This window comes from Equus przewalskii, chromosome 4 (assembly GCF_037783145.1).
Source record: "Equus przewalskii isolate Varuska chromosome 4, EquPr2, whole genome shotgun sequence".
Taxonomy (NCBI): Eukaryota; Metazoa; Chordata; class Mammalia; order Perissodactyla; family Equidae; genus Equus; species Equus przewalskii.
This window is the reverse complement of record NC_091834.1, coordinates 13119712-13140842: the sequence shown is the minus strand read 5'-3', so window position 1 is coordinate 13140842 and position 21131 is coordinate 13119712. Positions and strand designations below refer to the sequence as shown.

Sequence of the window (21131 nt, the reverse complement as noted above, 5' to 3'; positions counted from 1 at the left end):
TCTTTTTCCATCTTTTTTTGAGGAATATTAGCCCTGAGCTAACATCCGTGCCCATCTTTCTCTCCTTTATATGTGGGATGCCTGCCACAGCATGGCTTGATAAGCGGTGCCATGTCCGCACCCGGGATCCGAACCGGCGAACCCCAGGCCGCCAAAGCAGAGCGCGGGAACTTAACCGCTGCGCCACTGGGCCAGCCCCTATAATTATATCTCTTGAGGGCAAGGATCATCTGTGTATTTCTTCTCATTTGCTGGGCCAAGTCCATGCCTTACACATAGTAGATCCTAAATAAATATTATTTTCAATGATGAAAATAATTGTTTTATCAACAGTTGTTTCTTAGGCTATTGCAGGATGATTGCCATCATCATCTTTCGTTAATTTTTCTTTGTTTGCTTTTGTTACAGTGTGTCACCTCATGCCAATAAAGCCAGCACACTTAGGACTCAAAATCGAAAGCTTGATTACTACTTAAGATTATATTAAAAGTACCTATTGTAATTGTCAGGTGCTCTCCACTGCCAACTGGATTCCCTGATATGAAATCAGTCACTGGTTATCTTACGTGACTGGGTTCCATTTAGTGTACTTCCTGGGTCCTTCACATGGAAATAAAATTAGAGAAATTAGCGGTCTTACATGGACAACCTAAGAATAGCAAAATTTCAAAAATAAGAGGAAACGAAGAAAGGACTAGACAATTCACATGAAAAAATATGATAATAATGACCATAGCTGTATCATGATATTTTTGAGTACTCACTTTGGGCTAGCCACAATTTTAGAGACTTTACCTAATTATCTCATGTAATACTTAGAGCAACCCTTTGATGAAGTTAGTACTACTAGCTTATTTTAAAGATATGGAAACCTTGACCCAGAGAACTTACGCAGTTAGGAGCAGGCAGTGCCATTATTTTAGCCTAGGCATCAGACACTACATCCCTTGCTCTTGACTTTCTGTGCTCTGCTTGTGAAAATGAACACTGCAGACTCTGCTGTTCTGGTTTCTCCTTACTGGATGACCACAAGTAATTCCGACAACACCCGATAGTAAGTTTTCAGTGTCACTGGCTGTCGTCATCTTCTGCAAACTTCTAAGGTGGGAATATGGCAGTATGGAGAAGAGCCAGAAAAAGTCTTTTGACGTAGTAGGCATGTCTGTAACCAAAAAATTAGATCAGCATCAGTTTGCTGCTGTAGAACTTGTGACACCAAACAACTGGACAGTTTATATACCCAGCTACCGGGCAGGGTTTGGTAAATTGCAATTCATCAACTTGTAGAACATTGAGCAGTGTTTAACAAACGCATTTCAGAAGACCATATTAAAACATGGGTTTACGATGATCAGTGATTACATTGATAGACATAACAGAGTGTAAGCCCTGTTGGTCTAGATCACAATATATATCTGCCTGGAACCTTCCCACAGATCCCCATGGGTTGCTTCCTCACTTCCTACATTTCTCTGCACAGATATCTCCTTTTTAGGGAGGTCTTCCACGAAGAACCATCTAAGGAACAGAGAGTTTGGCAAACTATGGCCTGTAAGCCAAATGTGGCCCATGGCTTTTTTTGTTAATAAAGTTTTATCGGAACACAGTGACTCCCACTTGTTTACTATTGTCTATGGCAGCTGTAGCTATCATGGGCAGAGGTGAGTAGCTGACACAGAGAATATGGCCTGCAAAGCTTCAAATGTAAAGTTGGCCAACCCTTGATCTAAAATAACACCCCGTTTCCAGCCTTACTCATTGCCCCATTTCTCTGCTTTATTTTTCTTTCTTTTTTATAAGTAATGCTGTGTGTCATATTTTCTACTTTCAGGCTTTCCTACTGCTATTCCCAAGAGTTTTCATTGCATATCACATCAGTTCAAAAGAGAGAGTAAGTCTTATTGTTTGGTTATCTTTTCTCATAATTAACTGAAAAAATGTAGAGCTTGGCTAATCTTCAAGAATTACCTTAGACTGCCTACATCCATAGTTCCTTATGTAGGTATGAAAATATGCATGAGTTTCAATTCCCAAACTTTTAAAATTTTAATGAGCTGGCAGTATAAATCCAGATCCACCAATACACACTTTACTTTGCATTAAGAAATGAACACGAAACTAATACACTGTGCTCAAAGGGCATTAATACTTATTTCTGTTTTGCCATATTTCTAATGACTGAAATATTGAATTCGGTCATCGGTTGCAGAGAAAGCAGGCCCTAATTACAGTGCATATTCAGAGAGTCTAAGCGCCAGCTTCTTGGATAAAATTCCTGGGTTCTTTGTGCTTCGCTCAGCAGTCGAGTCGGGAGCCGATATTGACTGGCAGTATTCACGGGCACTGAACCGGAAGCTGCTGGCTCTATAGAGCCTGCTGTCAAACCTGTTGCGGAGGCCTGGGGCGTACTGGACTGTAACAGACTTTTTTCTTTGAGTACAATGCTTCCACTCATGTTAAGCCTGGCTTCAAAGGAAACAGAAATTTACTGCCATCGTTTTATTTATTTTTCAAAAACATGCGTTTGAGAAAAATGGAACTTTAACAGAATTTGTCCCAACGGGAAGACACTTTCGGGTTAGTTTTACGTGATGACTACCGCCCCAAGCGAAGGTGCCTGTAGCTCTTTATATGTGGCCATCTCTCCCTCACTTAGGTAACAGAACCTGCTCTTTCCACCTAAACAAAGACATGCCATTTCCTATAGCCGCACAGCACGCTGAGTTCATTTCAGACCTTTCCCCAGGGGAACAAAGGCGGTGGACACAGGGCTGCCTGTCATTCATTCCTTTTTGTTATTGTTGCATCCCCACCCCTGCCCCCAGAGAAATTCATACGTCAAAAGATAAAATGCTAGCAGATTTGTTTCCAGGAATCTACTTGCTAACTTTTTGAATGCCGAGCAACAAATTAGCTAGATTGTTGCATCTTTGGTGATCCAAGCAAACTAAGCCTGCTAAAAGGAAACAGCAGGAGGAAGATCTGTTTTAAAACCCATCCTCTGAGTCCTAAGGTCGGGGTGTTTTTGCAGAACATTCATTAGATAACTGTATTGAAAAGAAATTTGAAAAAAAATTCTTGACCATTTTTAGTTTTGATGTGATCCTAGTAAAAGGCATATCAGAACAGTAATGGGCATCATTACGTTGCAGCTGGGTAAAAATGAACTTAAATGGCTTATTGGTCCTATGTTTACCTCCGGCATTAACCTAGCTGAATTGGTGACATTGCATCAATTTTTATGACTCTGGTGTTGAAAAACATCAAGTGCAATGCTAGACGTATACACTGTGCTTCTTTCTCTCCTCTCTCTCCCTCTCTCCCTCTTTCTCTTTCTCTCTTTTTCTCGTTCTCAGTCCTCTCTCTCTGCACACACACACACATAGGGAGAAAAGAATGCAGAGAGAAAGGTAGGCAGTGGCAGGAACTGCCTTAGGGCATGAGAGTGAATTTCTAGTAAAGAAAAAAATAAGGGTCTGTAACCTAAACCCATAGGTTTCCTAAAACCCAGTCACCTGCTGTTCCGGTTATTCAGCATCATATGTGCTTATAAGTTATAGATATTTAAAACATTCTTACACGGCTACAGAGTGGTCACAGATTCATTAAAAAGTTCTCCGTTGGGACTGTTACAGTGAATACGAAGCTTAACCTCCACCTAAAAATCTAAACTAATACCAAAATGAACTATGTGTAGAGTTGCAGTTGAAGGCATTCTTTCAGTTTCCTCTGTGAGGATCCCTCAGCCTAGTCGGTACCTGTGAATTGTCCCCAGGATAAGGAGGATCCAGGGTAGGGAAGATAGTTTTTTCTGCCCGGTCACCCCCAGGTAGTAAGAGCTGTGCCTGAGGGAGTTATGATAACTCAGTGCATTAAGTGATCCCCAGGGCCTGACGAGGTTAATGTGTCTCCTACTCCCTGGGAGTGAGTTAGGCACTAACCAGAAAACCACCAGTACTCTTCCAAATACATTCAAATAGTCTCCAAATATTGTCAAGTTCATCAGAAGTGGACAGTGTCTCTCTTATGTGAGGAGTAAGGGGCAAGAGGCGCTGGCAGTGGAATGATCCTCCTTATTTGCAAAACAAATCACCAAACCATGTTGCATGAATGCGACTTATATTTTTAAGACAGAGTCCCAAGAAGGCGTTCCCAGCTTCCTAAAATGCTTCTTGCCTCTATTTAGAGTAATCTCAGGTTCCCCCATGGAACAAAATCCCCATATCCCTCAGCCGCATTGTTCTCAACGTAAACCGTACACACCAGTGACAGTTTCCAGAAACAAATTCAAAAGTACAAAAGTAACAAAAGCAAAGGGGGCTCTGATTTTAAAAGGTTTATCATTTCGTATTTTCCAGGGATATAGCAGATTAATGTTAGAATTATACTGGATTATATTAATATTTATATTAGCTAATATGTTGAACTTGTTTCCTTAAAGTACACATTTTATGTATCCTCATTATTTTACTATATATATACACTCTCTGTCTACACACACACACACACACACACTGCTCACTTCTGTCCGTTTTCCTTGTGGTAATCTTAGCCAGTCCTTGGGGTTACTCAATAAAAGACTCCGTGATCTCCCATCTGAATGAAAGTAGTCAAGAGGGGAACAGAAGGTCCACCTGAAGTCTTTTAATCTTGTTTTAATGATCAAAATCTGGTCACCTCAGACTTTGGATTTGAGGACTGCGGCGACCCTGGATTGAGAAGAAGAGTCGAAGTCAAGATTCCACTGGAAACTGGGGGATCGTGGGGCTGGGCTGAAAGCAGAGGGCCAACCTCCTGCAAAAGGCTATGCTCAGCCTCTGGAGGATTCTCTTCCAGTCGGATAGTTACCCCCTTGCAAATGTACTATTTGCGAGAGAGAATTTTCGAAGTAAGTCCTGGAGCATTTCATGAGTCTTTCTCTTCCTTCTCTGGAATGTGCATGGCAAGCTGTGTGGATCTGATTTGGCAGTTCACGCACTTGCGAGGGCCATCCCATGATCTGAAGAACGATCAGAATACATTGCACCATATTTAATTTGGGTTAGCTTCCCCACCTTTTCCCATCTCTTCATCGCGACCTGGACTTTTTAGTTATTCCAGTTATTGTCGTTTGTGGTTTCTCTGTTTGTTGGGAGGGAAGTGTGTGGAAGTTGAACTAGAAGGAGTGAAGAGTGGAGCCCACCCCCTCCCCCCAAGCGTATGGGAGAGAAACATCCTTCTTGGTCTGTTTGCTTTGCAAGGGTGTTCTTGGATGAGGTCTTTGTCCGAGGCCCCCACTGAAGTCTCAGTGTACTCAAGCTTTAGAAAAGGCTATTGGTCCTTCTTTGTTTTCTTTGTTGAACTGTTTATTTTGCTTTCTTCCCACGAGGTTCCCTGGCCTTGCTCTGACAACGCTTTTCTGCATGAATTACATTCCTCGGAGCCACAAGTCTCTGAATTCTTCCGGCCCATTTGATTCCGGCCTGTGCGATTAGTCCACAGCTTCGACCTGCCCTGGGTCTTTGCCAAGCAGAGTGCTTGCTCAGTGCCCCTAACATGGAGACCCGAAGACACTGTGTAACCTCATTAGTGAGCAGGGCAATGCTTCGTTCCAGTTTAATAACTTAGCTGCTGATGACTCACCACTAGCTTGAAAATCACTGAAGGAGCCTGCTAGTCATTGGTTTCCTTTCAATATGAACACGGCTATTGAAGGAGGGGAGTTCAGGTTATTACACTCACGCCCAGTTCAGTAACATAAATCGTCCTGGCCTGGGTGGGAGGGGAGCCCATTAGCTCCATTTCAGTTAAATGTACATTTCTAAGGAATTTGATAATCATTTTCACAAAATGCATTTCCATCTGTTTAGAAATAATGAACAGCAATTATGAAAATTATTCAGATATCTTAGTCACAGCCATTATATTTTCTTGTGCATATATGTTTTTTTCTGAAGTATGGTTTATGATGGAGACAGATGAATCGTGAGCAAACTTAGGAATTATGTGTTTTGAAGCTCTATTAATAAAGATTAAGTATTTGGTTCTGTAATGAATTATGCCTTCATTTCAGGTATTGGTAAAACATTGTGATACCACTAGACAAAATTCCGCTATCTTCAGAGCAAAGTTCTCTAAGGGATCTATTCACCTGTTCATACCCATTTTTTTACCCATGAGAATCTTGTCTCCAACAAGTAGGTGGGCTGTGCTTGTACCGCACTGGGAGCCTGCATTCATTGATAGCGTACCTGGAAGTAATTTTGACTTGGAACGTCCCAAAAGAGGACCAAGGAGTTTGTCAGAAATGATTGACAACACAATCGGTGATGAAGATTGTATGCAGTGTAAATTTCTATTGATCCCCAGACAGTCTTCCTTAAAGAACTGGGGAAGGCCCCAAGCACCGTGGCCAGGGCGTGGATCTGGTTTCTTGGCTTCCTCCTCTTTTCTTGTGGGGCCTGGTTTGAACTGGGCTCTTGGCGTCTGATGTTTGTGAGCTCTGCGATGGCTGTGCGTGGTGAGGCACAGACTTTCTGTGAGGGTCTCTCCACCACTGTTCTCTTTGGCAAATAGATGCATTCACTCGGTGGGATGAGGGTTCTTCTTCACACAGGGAGGATTTGTCTGGGAGATGGAAGTTAAACCTCTTTTGGCTAGAAGAGGCACTTCCTCCTTGGAGTGGGCTCTGAACACAGATCCCCCAGTGAGCTGAAACACAGCCGCCATAATGCTTCCTGTGTAACACAATTAACGTCCCTCACGAGGAGGACTGGATTATGGCTTTGCTGAATAATCTCCTCTGAGCACACCCCCTCCCCACCCAATCTAATGTTGGTCGCATTAGCCCATGATAATGCTGTTTTCTTAGGTTGCAAAATGTAATTCCAGAAAATTCAAGCGTCACTCTATTGGCACATGGCTTTTGATGACCCTCTTATTAAAGGTACTTTACAAGCTGTTTTCATAAGAAAGGTGGGCCTCCGTCGAGTTCCATTCTCAGCCCTGCCACAAATTAACTGGATCCTTGAACACTTTTCCTGACCTCTCTTGGCCTCCTTGTTTTTATCTGTGAAATGAAGTAGTTGGATTAAATGATTTTTAAGATCCCTTCTTAACATCCCTTGGTTATGAAAAGTTTAGGTTTGTTCATTGTTTTTTCCTTGTGTGTGGACACTTAGGAGAGGAGTCTGTGAAAGCAGTGTGTGCTAATATCTGCATGCCCACGTGCCATTGTTTTCTCCTGCCCCCTCTTTCCTTGTGTGAAGATCTACTGTGAAAGTCGTGCCCAAACTCTGGTCATACCTCCCTCATTCTTCCTTGTACTCTCCAGGTGACGCTTTGCACATCCCTCAGCCAACAGTGCATAGAGGCCCTGGGCACCACCTGTGCGCTTTGAATGTTGTTCAAATGGGTTCCCTTTGGAGTGAAAAGAGAACTGAAAAACCATACCATTCTAATTATTAAAAGCCTCAATAGTGTTAAAATATAAGTGTATTTAGGCATATATGCACATACTTGTATTTGACGTGGGGTAGTTTTCCTTTCTGTTTAAAATCATAGACTGCATTTGAATCCTGTTCAGGTGTTTACCATCAGATTACTTACTCTGTCCAAGCCCAGTTTCATTATTCAATCCCATTTTGTATCGAGAATTCAATGAAGGAGCATATAGATAGTACTTAACGCAGTGTCTGTCATGTCATAGGTATTTGACAAATGGCAGAATTACCTAATACACATCCCTTGTATTACCGTATTTAAGTCATCTGTTCTAAGTTGTACATCCTTTTTCCACCTTTTAATGTCTCTGCAATTGGAATGTATCTGACAATCTGTAGTGTTTTACAATCACTGTTGGTGAAGTGGCAGTCATGAGGAAGTTTCAGGTATCTCTTAATAAAATTATTATTACTTTGCCTCATATTTTCTTTTTTGCACAAGTACTAGAGTGATGTGTGATAAAACCTATGTCTGAATAAATCTAAAAGAGCTCTTTAAATAGGTATAAAGTAAAACTTGAAAGTGATAAGAATCGTCATTCTTAGTGGTACAAAAAATAATGTTGCATCTTTAGATCAATGGCATCTTAGCTTTGATGAAATACAGTGTATATCATATGTATATATGGAGAGAGTGTGGGTAGGTATGTAATGAGCAAAAAATAGTTTTATTGCCAAATTTTTTTACCCAAAAGCCCAGCCGGTTTTTCCTAAATGTTATAAATAATGGACCTAGTTGCAGGACTGTAAAGTTAAAACGTAAAGAGAATGTTTTCAAAGTGCTGTTGCTACCTAAATCATACCAAATGAAAAGGAGGCCAACTTCAGCCTGAACAGTATAAAGGAGGGAAGCCTGTGTTGCGTGCTGGGTGTGTTGGTGTATCTGTGCCGATGCATAGCACAGGCTCTCAGAGGGTAAGGCTTCATGATTAATGGTGTTTATTCTTGACAGAAGCCTCCTTTATTTATCTGCAATACAGTTTAGCGATTTTATCAGGCACCTGAATGAAAAATATTCAGTCATACCAATATTGCGGTGTAAATTGAGTAGAGTCACTTTTTATTATATCTTTCTGCCTTATCATCTGCACAGTAATTTTCTAGCAGAGGTTTGATATGGAAGGGCTGGATTTAGCTGTACTTGACACAAAGCCTCTTCAATTTCCCCTAAAAGTTCAGGCTGCTCTTAGAAATGTGTGTGTGTGTGTGTGTCTGTGCGTGTGTGTGTGTGTATAATATATAAGCCCTCTCTCTTATCCAAGCAATTTCAGGATTTGAAAGAATAAAGATAAAATGCACAAACCTGGATGGGAGAAGCATTGTTAATATAAAAACATCTAATAGCTGTGAACTCACCAGTGAAAGCTCCTTTGGTGTTTAAGCTGTGGCTCAGTACTGAGCCTTCTGCATGGCTACGTGGCCCCACTTTCTTCTAATCAATCACCATCCAAGTCCAGTCAGCATAAGGCCAGACCCTTCATTTCTCCTGGGAGGAATATCCAAGTTGAAATCCAGAGTGGCCTGGGGGGAGTGTGAGTTGCTGCGATGATGGAAATACCAGTCAAGAGAGAGGGAGAAAGGACAGAAACTGAGGTCTCGTTTGTAGGACCCTCAAGTAGAGTGTCACTAAGTTTTAAACAAAACTTTATTCAAGTAACAGACTTTATAGCATTAATTGTCGAAGTTCATCAATGGCAGACAGGGACCAATGGTTTGAATCATAGGAAATGTTGGACTTTAGGATCAAAGGGGATTTTAAACCTGGTGTGTGGAATAGAGATCATCTCACCCAAATCCTCACATTTTACAGATGAGAAAAGCAAAGCCCCAGAATTTGTTTTCATAAGTCTGGGGTCCTAAGTGCGGGTTCTGCAAGGGTAATGTGAAATTTTGCCGCATCATTTAGACATTTCTAGTTAGTTGCACCTGTCCTCAGTTGTCGTATCAGAAGACTTGCTTTTGCTGTGAAGAAGTGGGCACAGCAGGAGACTTTGTGGCTCCTTTTCAAGTGGCCAGACTCATTTTCAGTTTTCCATCATGTTGCTCCCTCTGCCGAGGGCAAAGTTCTCTGGTGCCATGATAAAAAGAACCCTAAGAAAATTATCTCCTTATGTGAAAGTTAACGCTTCTTTTCCATTGAAGGATATAGACAATATTTTTCTCCAGTACATTAGATATACTCCTTTCCCATATTTAATTTATCTTTGAAAAGTTTGACACCCTCAAAGAGGTGAAAATTCTGGCATATTGACAAGTGTGCCTGGGCTGTAAAGTCTTAGTCAACATGTAGTACGTCTTACAAGGTCTACTTCCAGTTAATTCTGAAGAGCTTGCCACTTAAAAAGGCTCACTCTTTTCGCCTTTACTAGGCCAGAGGCCCCTGGCAAACCTTGAGAATTTTATTCTGGAGGAGAGCTTCTTAGAGAGTGTCTTGATGTACATCCCTATTATCACTTAAAATAAGGATGATCTAAAGAATGAGGGAAAGTATAAGTCAGAGATATCTTGCCAAGGATCATAAGAGACAATGCGGAAAACACACTCGTCAGTGGTTAATAGTAAAAATAGTAATTAGGAGGATTGCGGTGATGATGATGATGATACAGAAAAAGTCCACACCAGCTACTGGAAGATAAGCCGAAGCTCAACCTCTCAGGCTGCTGTTGATAAAGGATTTATTCTAGCTGGTTCTTGAAGCAGCATTTACAAAATAGAAATTAAAACAGAAGCTTCAAACTCTCCTTGACTCAGAATCCAGATGCACCCTGTTTAGGGTATAAATATCCTCCATTCCACCTGCAAGGACTCAACATGAAGCCAGGATTAAATTGTTGGACCCTAACTTTGTGTTTCTAATTAATTATTTCCACCCAATATATGAGGCCTCCTGCTGAAAGACTTCTCACTTAAGTTACAGATCCTGGCTTGGGGCTCTCAAGATTTTTAAAATATCTGTTTATCTTAAGTTGTTGAAATTTCCAGGTAAATGATACAAGCACAGGCGTGTTAGTTTAGTTAATGAAATCGGCAGTTCTAACTGAATCTCTTGTGTGTACTTTTTCCTTAGACCAGGTGGATATCATGGTTCAAATCTAAAAGTTCCTCCCTAAGGATGTCATGGTTGATAGGATTCTGCATGATTAGAAAGCATAACACCTAGACGACAACTGCCACATTTCCCAGGAGTTTTCTAGATCCATTAGTTCATGGGATTTAGTTGTTTGCCGAGTCCCTGCACACCGTTGTATTGCAGCATCTTTTATTTTCCTATATGTTTTCTTTTTGGAAAAGAACATTATTTTGCCATTTTGAGTGTTGCTTTTGGAATGGAATTGGTAATTCATCCAATTCCAAAAAACAGGACCTCTTAGAATGTATGGAAAATTGGCAGGAATGTCAGAGAAATCAGACTGAAATTTTTGTCCACCCCTATTTTCTTTTCTTTTCTCTTGGTAATGAATTTTTGAACTAAAACCAAGAGTAACCATGCCTTGAATTTACCTTCAGGAAAAAAAAAATTCCCATTCGTTTTACTAAGGTCAGCTAAAGTCACTGGTCTACTTGCTTTGTTAGAGGAAGTGAGACGGGGTACTTCTCCATGGCACCAAGGGCATCAACATAGCTGAATTTACCCGGGCTCCAGAACAGTCCCCTCCCTGTGGCATCCTGGGGAAATAAACATACAAGAAGGTGATGAAGGCAAGATGAGTTTGGCCTTAACCAACCCAGAGCCCTAGCACACAACAGGCTGGTCAGAGGCGCCAACGTTTCCTGAGAACTTCCCATGTGACAGGTAGCAGGCTAGATGCTTTGTGTATATATTCTTGTGAAAAATTGAATAGTACAGCACTGCTTCTGTTCCATCTAGGCCTAAATAGCCTTGGAGTGAAGCCGACTTTTAAAAGATCTAGTCTACCCCACACCACATCTAAGTCTGAGATCTTGCAACTCTTGTGTAGACAGCGCATGAAATGCACACTCCCAGCCACAGGGAGAAATGGAGGGGGAAAGTGAGACAGAGGGCCCCGTGGCTGGCTGGAGTGGCCTCCCACGTGGCCTGCCCTACTGGAGGAAGAGAGAGCATCTAAAGGAAAAAGATGACTATTGAAAGGGAACAAATTATCTTGGGAGGGAAGGGAGAAAAGGACAGCGGCTGTTTGCTTTGTTCCGGCAAACCGGTTGGGAAGCCCTCTAGAAAACAGGGCCCCATCCGATGTCCTGGAATCTGACCAATGAGAGCAGCTCTGCGTCCCTCCGTCTGCAAGGCATCGGGTGAGGAGAAGAATTGCAGCTGGGCTTCTGAACTTTTCACATCGGCAGCCACAGCTGTGTTCTCATCAAAGTGGGATCTCTGTGGACTTTGTAAAGGAAGATACAACGTATTCGTTCTTCTAATAATTAACTCTTTTATTTACATTAATTATATATAATATATTAACATGATAGATAACACATAAGTTATACACTAAAAATATAATTTATATGTTAATTGTATTAATAATAATTCTAAATATTACAAAGCATTAATTTTTTTGTACTAGTTTTATTTTTCTCACAAACCTCTTGGAGGAGGAAGAAAGATTTCTCTCATTTATAGCACATCGTAGAGAGCAGGGTACCTTTCTTTCTATGGAATATTTGGGCTCCATTTGGACAAGAAAAGAGGCTGCTGAAAATAAGAGTTTTAAATATACTCTGCATTTATGGAAGTAAAATATTCAAAACCGATGATCAGCTATTTAGAAACGGGTTTGTCCGCTGCCATTTGGATCAGGGATGCTGTCTACCCACTGGTGTTCTCTCTTCTGCCCTTGTTTCTGAAGTATTAAGGCCACACATCAGGCCTCTTTATGTGAGAGTGAGTTTGGGGCAGAAAGGAGACCCATACTATGAGATGTGGTCGTTTCGCTCCTGAGTGCTTATTTGAACTAATAGTGTATTTGCTAAAAACTTTTTTAATAACAGTGCATTGCACGTCGTAGTTGCTTGATGTGTACTTTTAAAAAATTCTTTGACTGTTTACCTGACCTTGAAATCTTAATCTATTTAATATAGAGTCACATTTACAGCACAGAATGGAGATAAGTTTTGGCAAATTATGTTTTACAGTCTTCTCAGGAAAGAATACAATCAATTGTAGTCATAAATAATTGCACTATTCTTGTAATACTTACGTAACGTTATTTCAGTTGTCACTGGACATGACTGACATGTATTGTGACTGTTTGCTTGGCCTCTCCCTTTGATTGGCTTAGCAGGATCTTTCCTCCCCCAAAATTGATATACAGGAGGCTACCTTCATAGTTTCCTTTGAATTTAGACTAATGAGTCTTTGTTTAACAATGGTAAATATCATGTTATTATTTACTGTGTTTTTTATGTCAATATTTTGAAAATTTTGAAAGATACAAGCATATATCTGTTTGCTTTTCTGAATTTAACAGAAATGATTGAAACCACTGGGGGAAACATTGATATTTTTGGCACATATAAATGTGTGTGTTGTTTTTAAAAAAATTGGTGATAAATAGTACACATACAGAAAAGTACACAAAATATACACATATAACTCAATGAGTTATAGTGAATTACCACAGAATAAAAACCTCTAACCACTAAGTCAGTCTAGAAATAGAACAATTGCTGGTACCCCAGGAGCCCTCCTTGTGTACTCCGTCAGCTACTCAACGGTAAACGTTATCCTGCTATCCTGACGTGAAAGTTTAGATTTGTGCGTTATTGAGCTTTATATAAATGAGATCATACAGTATATTATATTCTTTTGTGCCAGTCTTCTTCCACTCAACATTATGTTTGTGGGATTTTCCCGTTATAGTTTATTCATTTTCATAGCTGTTTACTATTTCATTGTATGAGTTATTTACCCATTCTACTGTTCATAGATATTTGGTTATTTCCAATTTCAATGTGAATAAATAATGCTGCTCTGAATATTCTAGTATATTATGGAACATGCTCACACATCGTTGTTGGGTATATAACAAGGAAAGGAATTGCTGGATCTACGGTGTATATCTGTTCAAATAGGTAATGGCCACCTGTTTTCTATAGAGGTTGCACCAGCTTGTGCTCACGTTGTTTGTGAGTTCCTATTGCTCCAAACCCTCATCAACACTTGGCACTGTCAGTCTTTTTATTTTAACCATTCTAGTGGATGTTTAATGATAACTCATTATGGCTTTAATTTGTACTGCAATTATAAATGATGTTTATGTACAGTTTGTTAAAAGATATTAGAAAAACCTTTTAATAATAAGGGGGAAAGTATAATTCAAAATGTATTTTATTTGGACTATGTAGCAAGTGCATAATGCCTGAAAAAATGCTGAGAGTAAATATATTAAAATGTTGACGTTGGTTAGATCTGATAGCTTGGATATAGGGAATGACTTTTTTAACAATAATCTCTTAACTTTTCCATTCATAGATATGAACTCCTTTACTGCTCAGATATAAGTAGAAAATAAAAATAAGAAATTCATTTGCAAAAATCCTTTGAAATGTTGTTTCACCATTAAAACAATTATTTCTCTTTTTTTGTTGTTGTAATCAACCATAGCTTTTAAATTCCCCATATAAGAAAATATTCAGCATCTCAGTGTTGTTGCTCTGTACATTAGGTACTGCTTTAACCTTTACCTTCAGTGGCCACTTCTATCCAAATCATATCAACATTTTGTTTCTTGGTTCATGTTCCATATTTTTCACAACTGAGATGCATCCTGGAAGCCTCCTGTTGGTACTTTTTGGTTATGCCACTCATGAGCTGACACTCACTCTTACACACTCCTTATGCGTGTGTGCCTTTCACCCCATTTGACTATAAACTCTTTGAAAGCAGCGACCAAATGACCATATATTATGTTTTTTGAAATCTCCCCAAGTGCTGAAGTCATAATAGATTCTTCCTAAATGGATTTTCAATAAAATGTATCTCCAATGAAGATATCATTGAAATATTGATCTGTGTGGTTAATACACATGTAGCTTTTAAAACTTGAAATCCAATGTGGTAAATTTGTAACAGATCTAAGTCAATTACAGATCCATGGGAAACATTCTTTAGCTGCAAAAATGATGAAAACAGGATTTGAAACTGAACCATCTTATCAGCTGGGGTCCTGGTGTTTTACTGGAGTGGATATTTACAGAGGTGTGGACAAGGTTAACAGTCGAAAAGTGATGGAAAGGCCCCCAGGACTAGCAAACGTTGGGAGGAGTTACTACCCCTAAGCTGAAGGTGCAAATGGCGGGAAAAGGTCAGTGACCGCTGGCGCTGAGGAAGGGGGTCATGCTTCAGGAGCCGTGGCCGTGCGCGGAGGAATGCTACCAGCAGAACTCTAGCTAGCTAGAGGAGGCGAGGGGAATAAATGCCCTGACTTGTCCTCCTTCACTGCAGGCTCCTGCTGGTGCTTCTCAATAGTAGGATGCAGAGGGAAAGTGAGCCAGCTGATTCAGACCCTTAAAACCACCCTCCGAGGGCATGCGGTGGTTCTGGGGTGAAGGGTGCCAAGTGGACAGTAATCAGCCCAACCATCTGTGCATTTCAGGGTCACGTGACAATTCTGGGCGGAGGTTATCTGGAAGCTGACCTGGAACAGAGGAAAGAATGAAGTGTAGGATCGTGCAAATTTCTGACAGTGTCTAGCATGTTAACCATAGACATTTCAGATATTTGTTTCCTTCGCTGTATGGAAAGCAAAATTTTTTATTACAAATTTTGGTTTATTAAAACCGTGCTTATTGAATAATTAATTTGTTGGTTAAAAATACATTATAAGGGATAACTCCCCTTTGTTCTCTCTGTTAGACCACTGCTTGAATATGAAGAGTGTCTACTTGCTATGGAAAGAACAAAATTAAACAAAAAATAAACTCGCTATATAAGAAAACCCCAACATTTCAGTATTCTTGTAGTTGGACCCTCCTGCAAAGATGCAAGGGGTATGTGTACCTTTCCAGCGTTCCAAGCAATGTGAAAGCAAACTGTAATAATCCAGCATATAAACCTTGTTTAGTGCTCTCATAATGGGTAATCCAAGTGATTAAATACTGTGATTTTAACTGTGGCATTTTAGTAACCCAATAAGATAGATGAAAAGGCAGTAACAAATTAGATTATATGAGGATATTTCATTCTAACTAAGAAGTCCAGTTACTCTCTGCAATACGTGTTTTTGTTTTTGTTTATCATAGTATACTGTTAAAAATGCTCTAATAAGAATCCTCTACTCTTCATGGTAATCTGTTTTCATGACCTTATAAAGACATTCATCTGCAGTCAAATTATCTCCACAGATGAACAAACACAATTTTATATTGCTTTATTGTCTTTTGGGAGAACATCAAAATAATCCCCACCTTCTTTCTTGTCTGAAGCAGTACTTCATTTATCCGTTGGGCAATATGAAACAAAATGACAGCCACTCGGTAGGTCTTCTTGGCCTTGGAAAGACAAATGGGTGGAAGCAATGGAGAGGATGTTATCCTTCAGTGGGCGTGCTGGGCCTCGCACGCTTGAGCCAAGATGCAGAGGAAATGGAGCAACCGCTCCTTGCCTCTCTTGTGCCCTGGCAGCCCAGACAACCCTCTACAGTTTGGACATCTCTGGTTCCCAGACAACAGTCCATATGATTTAGCTTCGAGCGTCACAGGCATATTTCTCTCCTCTTTGGCTACAGCATAAATAGCGTGGAATCTCTGTTCTTGGGCAATTCTCAGTTACACTGTTCTTCCCGGAATGTTTGTTTGTTTGTCATTTTGGTTTTTTTCTCTGCAGTTTGTGCCAGCTTTCAACGCTTGAGCCACATACAGCCCCCTGAACGCAGGGAGAACGGAAACCTACAAAGACAGAGAGAGTCATGGGAGGTCAACCATGATCTTCAATTCAATCTCTGTGTGTATCTCCTAAAAATATAAACCAAGAAGGAGACACCTATAATTTTTTTTCCTGGTACTACTGTAATCCTCAAATGAAGATTGTTAGCAAGCTTGACAAATATTTACCAGGTCAAGTTTATGATAGTTTGTGGAATAATATATGTCATTTAAATGGAAAATTTTGTGACTGCCTTCCCCACCCCTCCCATCTCCGCTTCCTTCAGTAGAGTTCACCTTCAGTAGAATTCGTAATCTTGAATGGCTCTTCCACACACCAGTGAACACACATCTGCCTATTCAATTTAAGGAGTTTAATCTTCCCTCTCAGATTGGCTTTACAATTAAAAACAAAATAACCAACAAACGATCTGGCTGCCAAGAATCTGGAACAGCGAGGAGACTGGAACTCCAGTCTCCAAAAGTCTTGCCATTTGGCTATGTGTGTGCTGAGTTGAGAATCTCACACAAAAACAAGTTTTGTTGGATGGTTCTGACAAGAACATCAACGACCACCACCATTTCCTGAGTGCCCAGTGTGGGTCAGCCATAGCAGCCCAGCGGTGGGGGAGTGGCTACTATCCCATTTTATGTACAAGGGAACTTACGCTTGAGGGACGGTCAGTGACAGCTAGCCTGAATTCAAATCCAGTTCCTTCAAAACTCCTGTATTTAATTCCTGCGTTTATGTTCTTAACCAGCTCATGTGGTTTTTTTTTTTTAAAGATTTTATTTTTTCCTTTTTCTCCCCAAAGCCCCCCGGTACATAGTTGTGTATTCTTCGTTGTGGGTTCTTCTAGTTGTGGCATGTGGGACGCTGCCTCAGCGTGGTCTGATGAGCAGTGCCATGTCCGCGCCCAGGATTCGAACTAACGAAACTCTGGGCCACCTGCAGCAGAGCGCGCGAACTTAACCACTCGGCCACGGGGCCAGCCCCGAGCTCATGTGGTTTTATGATTTTGCTTGAAAATCCAAGGAGGTGCTTCCGGGGCATTGTCAGGTTGAGGAACAAAGCAGACAGGTATGTTTTCACCATAAGAATTGCTTTGAAAAGAGGGTTCCAACATTTCAGTGTTTGAAAATCTCACAGTATCTTGTATCTGCCATCCCTAATATGTGTGTGTATGTTTCTGTGTATGTGTATGTATGAGGATATATGTGCATATGTACATATGTGTCTGTATTGTATATGTGTATATATTAGACGTGCAATCTATTAGTATAGTATGTGATTTATATACGTATATATGTATGTATGCATGTATTCACCATTTATTAGATGCCAGGCTCAGTATATGAGACTTTACTTATATCCACTTGCCAAGACCCCCGTGAGGTAGGTTCTTCCCCATAGTACTGTTAAGGACCAGAAGAGGGTGTGTATTGCAGCCAAGGTCACACAGCCATCCCCATTGGTTCCCTTCAGCACCCGAGCCCTTCCATAGTGTCACTGCTCTGGTGGTCTGACTCACCTGTCTCCAGAATTCCTGGTGACCCCTCATTGAGTGAACCTATTAAACATTTCCTATTCCTATCCTGGGATCGACTACTAGACGCCTTGTTTCTTTAGGGCAATTGATTAACTTACAGCTTTCTGATTTGCATTTCCTATTTGCATTCTTATTGGCATGATCCACCACCTTGTTTGGAAACAGGTGACCCCCTATCTCTTCAGCATCATCTCTCTGGAAGGGACCTGCGTGGATATGACGTTCACCATAGTGGGTGAAGTTTCCTGACTTCCTCTGCAGGAGGAGCCAGCCCTCTTCTCTGATGTTGTTTCTTAGTGGTTTGCAAAGGGAGAGTGGGGCTCTGGATTCCTGCCAGGGAAGATGTGTCCAGGTCTTGATTTCTTCTCATCGCAGCTCTTTTAATAGTTGTCTTCAGTCTTCTTGTGGGAATGGGTCAAATGAAAGTGAAGACCAGGGTGTGGGCGTCAGATGTCCACAGACTTTGGTGAAAAGAGAAAACCGTCGGCTGTCTCTGGCCTCCTTGCTTCTTTGGGGCTGGTGACTGCCCCAGCCTGACCTCTGTAATTTTCGTGTTCCAAATGCTGATTTTTTTTCCCCTGCATGATTCTTCAAAATAGAATCTAAGCCTCTAGGAATATTCTTACAACCCTTCTCAATTCTAGAGTTTTAGAAAAATAAGATTCCAATCTTTGTCTAAATTGAAAAAACAAGTAAGAAAAGCCATTGCCTTCACTGATTTTTAGTTTATATTGTTCAGATCGAGATTCTTGTGAGTCACCAAAGCTTTTCTAGGGGGTATCATCTGCTGGATTTCTTGAACTGTCTACTTTTCTACATTTCTGCTGCGCCAGTCTCTCATCATAAATCTACAAAAATGTAAAATATATTTTTTAATAATTACTTTTTTTTAAGATTTTTTTATTTTTCCTTTTTCTCCCAAAGCCCCCTGGTACATAGTTGTGTATTTTTAGCTGTGGGTCCTTCTAGTTGTGGTATGTGGGACGCCGCCTCAGCATGGCCTGATGAGCCATGTCCATGCCCAGGATTTGAATTGGCAAAACCCTGGGCCAATAAAGCAGAGCACGCGAACTTAACCACTTGGCCATGGGGCTGGCCCCTGTAATAATTACTTTTGAACACATCAGAAGGATTGATTTTCCTTTCAGGTAGAAAATGGATTAATGAATTTGAACTTCCCCTGTGCTCTAAAGTAGCAGCATGTCCAAATGGAGCTTAGGTTTTGACTGGTGACACAGAGGTAACTTGTTTTGTAGTAGCGAGCTAAAATTGGATAGACTAATAGGTTATGCTGATTTCTATTGAGTACATTCTAAGTAATTTTACTAGTTTCTGAGTGTGTATGGAAAGCTTCAAGTTTGAAAAGAACCGGCTATTTTCAGGTGGTGAGTTCTCACTCTGCCCACATGTAAATTTAGAAAACTCAGGATTTTTATTTCTCTTCACCAAAAGAGGCATCTGAATAACAAATCAAATGCCTCATTTTTTTTTTTAGTTCCAAATAAAAAATACTAAGAAGGAGCAAGCGAGAAAATCCTCTCCCCCTACGATTCACCCTTTTATTTTCTCCCGAGAGCAAATTCATTCTCTCATCTCTGCCCTCGTTTGTTTCGGCGGCTGCGCTGTGCACTTGGTGGCACTGGCTTCTGCCAAGATCACACTCTAATGTGGGGACGGGCCAGACCAGCCGGCCGTGTGCCTTTGCTTCAGGAGGCGTGCAGAGAAAATGTGTTTCTCCTCCCTTTCATTTCACTCCTAAAGCCAGTGGCATAAGAGGACTTTGCCGTCCCCGGTAGATCCATCTCTGTCGCGGCCTCTCCTTTTTATGGCCATGTCCTCTGTGAATGAGGAAGCGGAGAGCACAAGGGTTTAGCCTGTCGTAGCCAGTTCACTGGATTATCCACACAAAACCTCTTCTATTAGAGAAGGAACAAGGTGGCAAGGGAGGCTGCGCAGGCTGACCATTGTAGAATGCCTGTCCCCGGGGGCTTCAGTCGCTCTGGGGAAGAGTTCCCAGGGGCGGATCCGGGCACAGTGCAGCAAGGTATGTTCCAGAATTGATTTTCATCAGCCCAAAAGCTTACGTTCTACCTTAGCTCATTATAGCCGAGGCATGAGCTTGATCAAAGCCCATTCTTCTCCAACTTTCTAGTCCCAGGAATACTTAATTACTGATTGTTCACTGAACACGGCTAATCAGGATGCCACAGGGAAAATGAGTGTAGGAGACAGCCGCCTCCTGGGGAGGAGGATCTTCCAAACAGTGCAGCCCAGGTCTGTGGAACTGGTTTCACTCACAGCTCCAACACCCTCGGCAGTCAAGCCCAAGCATTGAGATACAGAAGGTCTGATTTCACGTTTCTTACAGACTTCTGCAATTCGGCTCTTTTCTTTTCTGTGGCCAGCTCTGCCATGCGCATGCTCAGACTTCCAGACCACATCAATTCGTGTTCTTTCTTTCTTTTTTCTTAATGCAACACCATGATGGTGAGAGGTAAGTTTTCAAGGGTGACATTAATGTTCTGGTCAAATAGAATCGCAGCAACTACTTTAAGCTCGTTTGCCTGTTGTTCAGAATTTCTTCTCATGACGAAAGCCAAAGACTGACCTTTATTTTCCAAAATTCAGGGTACCATGAAATTTCTCAAAGGTCAATTTTCTTTGCCCAAATAATTGTATAGTAGCGTTCCCTGCATTCTATCACCATGATTTTAAGCTAATAGTAGTGGAAATATATATGCCTCGTATCATTTCCCCCAAGACACCTTGAGTTCCCTTGAAATGTTAACGTATTTTCTTTCACAGCCAGCCTCCGCCCGTGGACATATTGGTCTCATGCATTCCTCTAGTGTCTGGTTTTCTTTTTTCCTAGGCCTTCTGCCTTATCTAGTAGCCCAACGTATTCGGACCTGCCCTTCATTAGGATCTCCCCGCACCGGAACCCCGCCGCAGCGTCGGAGTCCCCCTTCAGCCCTCCACATTCCTACATCAACCCCTACATGGACTACATCCGGTCCCTGCACAGCCCGTCCCTGTCCATGATCTCGGCAGCCCGGGGGCTGAGCCCCACAGATGGTAAGTCTCAGAGCAACCCGTTCTGCTGCCACACGTCCAGCCCCCTCGTCCCATGCCTCCCCTGGGATGCGGTATAGAGGACCTCCAATGTTTATTGAGCATTTCCCATGTGCCAGGTGCTAAAGTGCATTAAGTGCATGCTTTCAGTGCAGCGTTCCAGCACCCCCATGAGGGTGGGGTTATTATC

At 41.4% G+C, this 21131-nt stretch overlaps 1 protein-coding gene across 8 annotated transcripts in view; it reads left to right on the top strand.

Annotated features, from left to right (window-relative positions):
- Positions 1-21131, top strand: part of GLI3 (GLI family zinc finger 3) — a 263511-nt gene that overhangs the window by 154606 nt on the left and 87774 nt on the right. For all 8 annotated transcript variants that reach the window (XM_070615493.1, XM_070615492.1, XM_070615490.1 and 5 more), the window contains one exon: positions 20742-20944. In XM_070615493.1, the coding sequence (XP_070471594.1) occupies positions 20742-20944 (203 nt within the window). The remainder of the gene's footprint in view (positions 1-20741; positions 20945-21131) is intronic.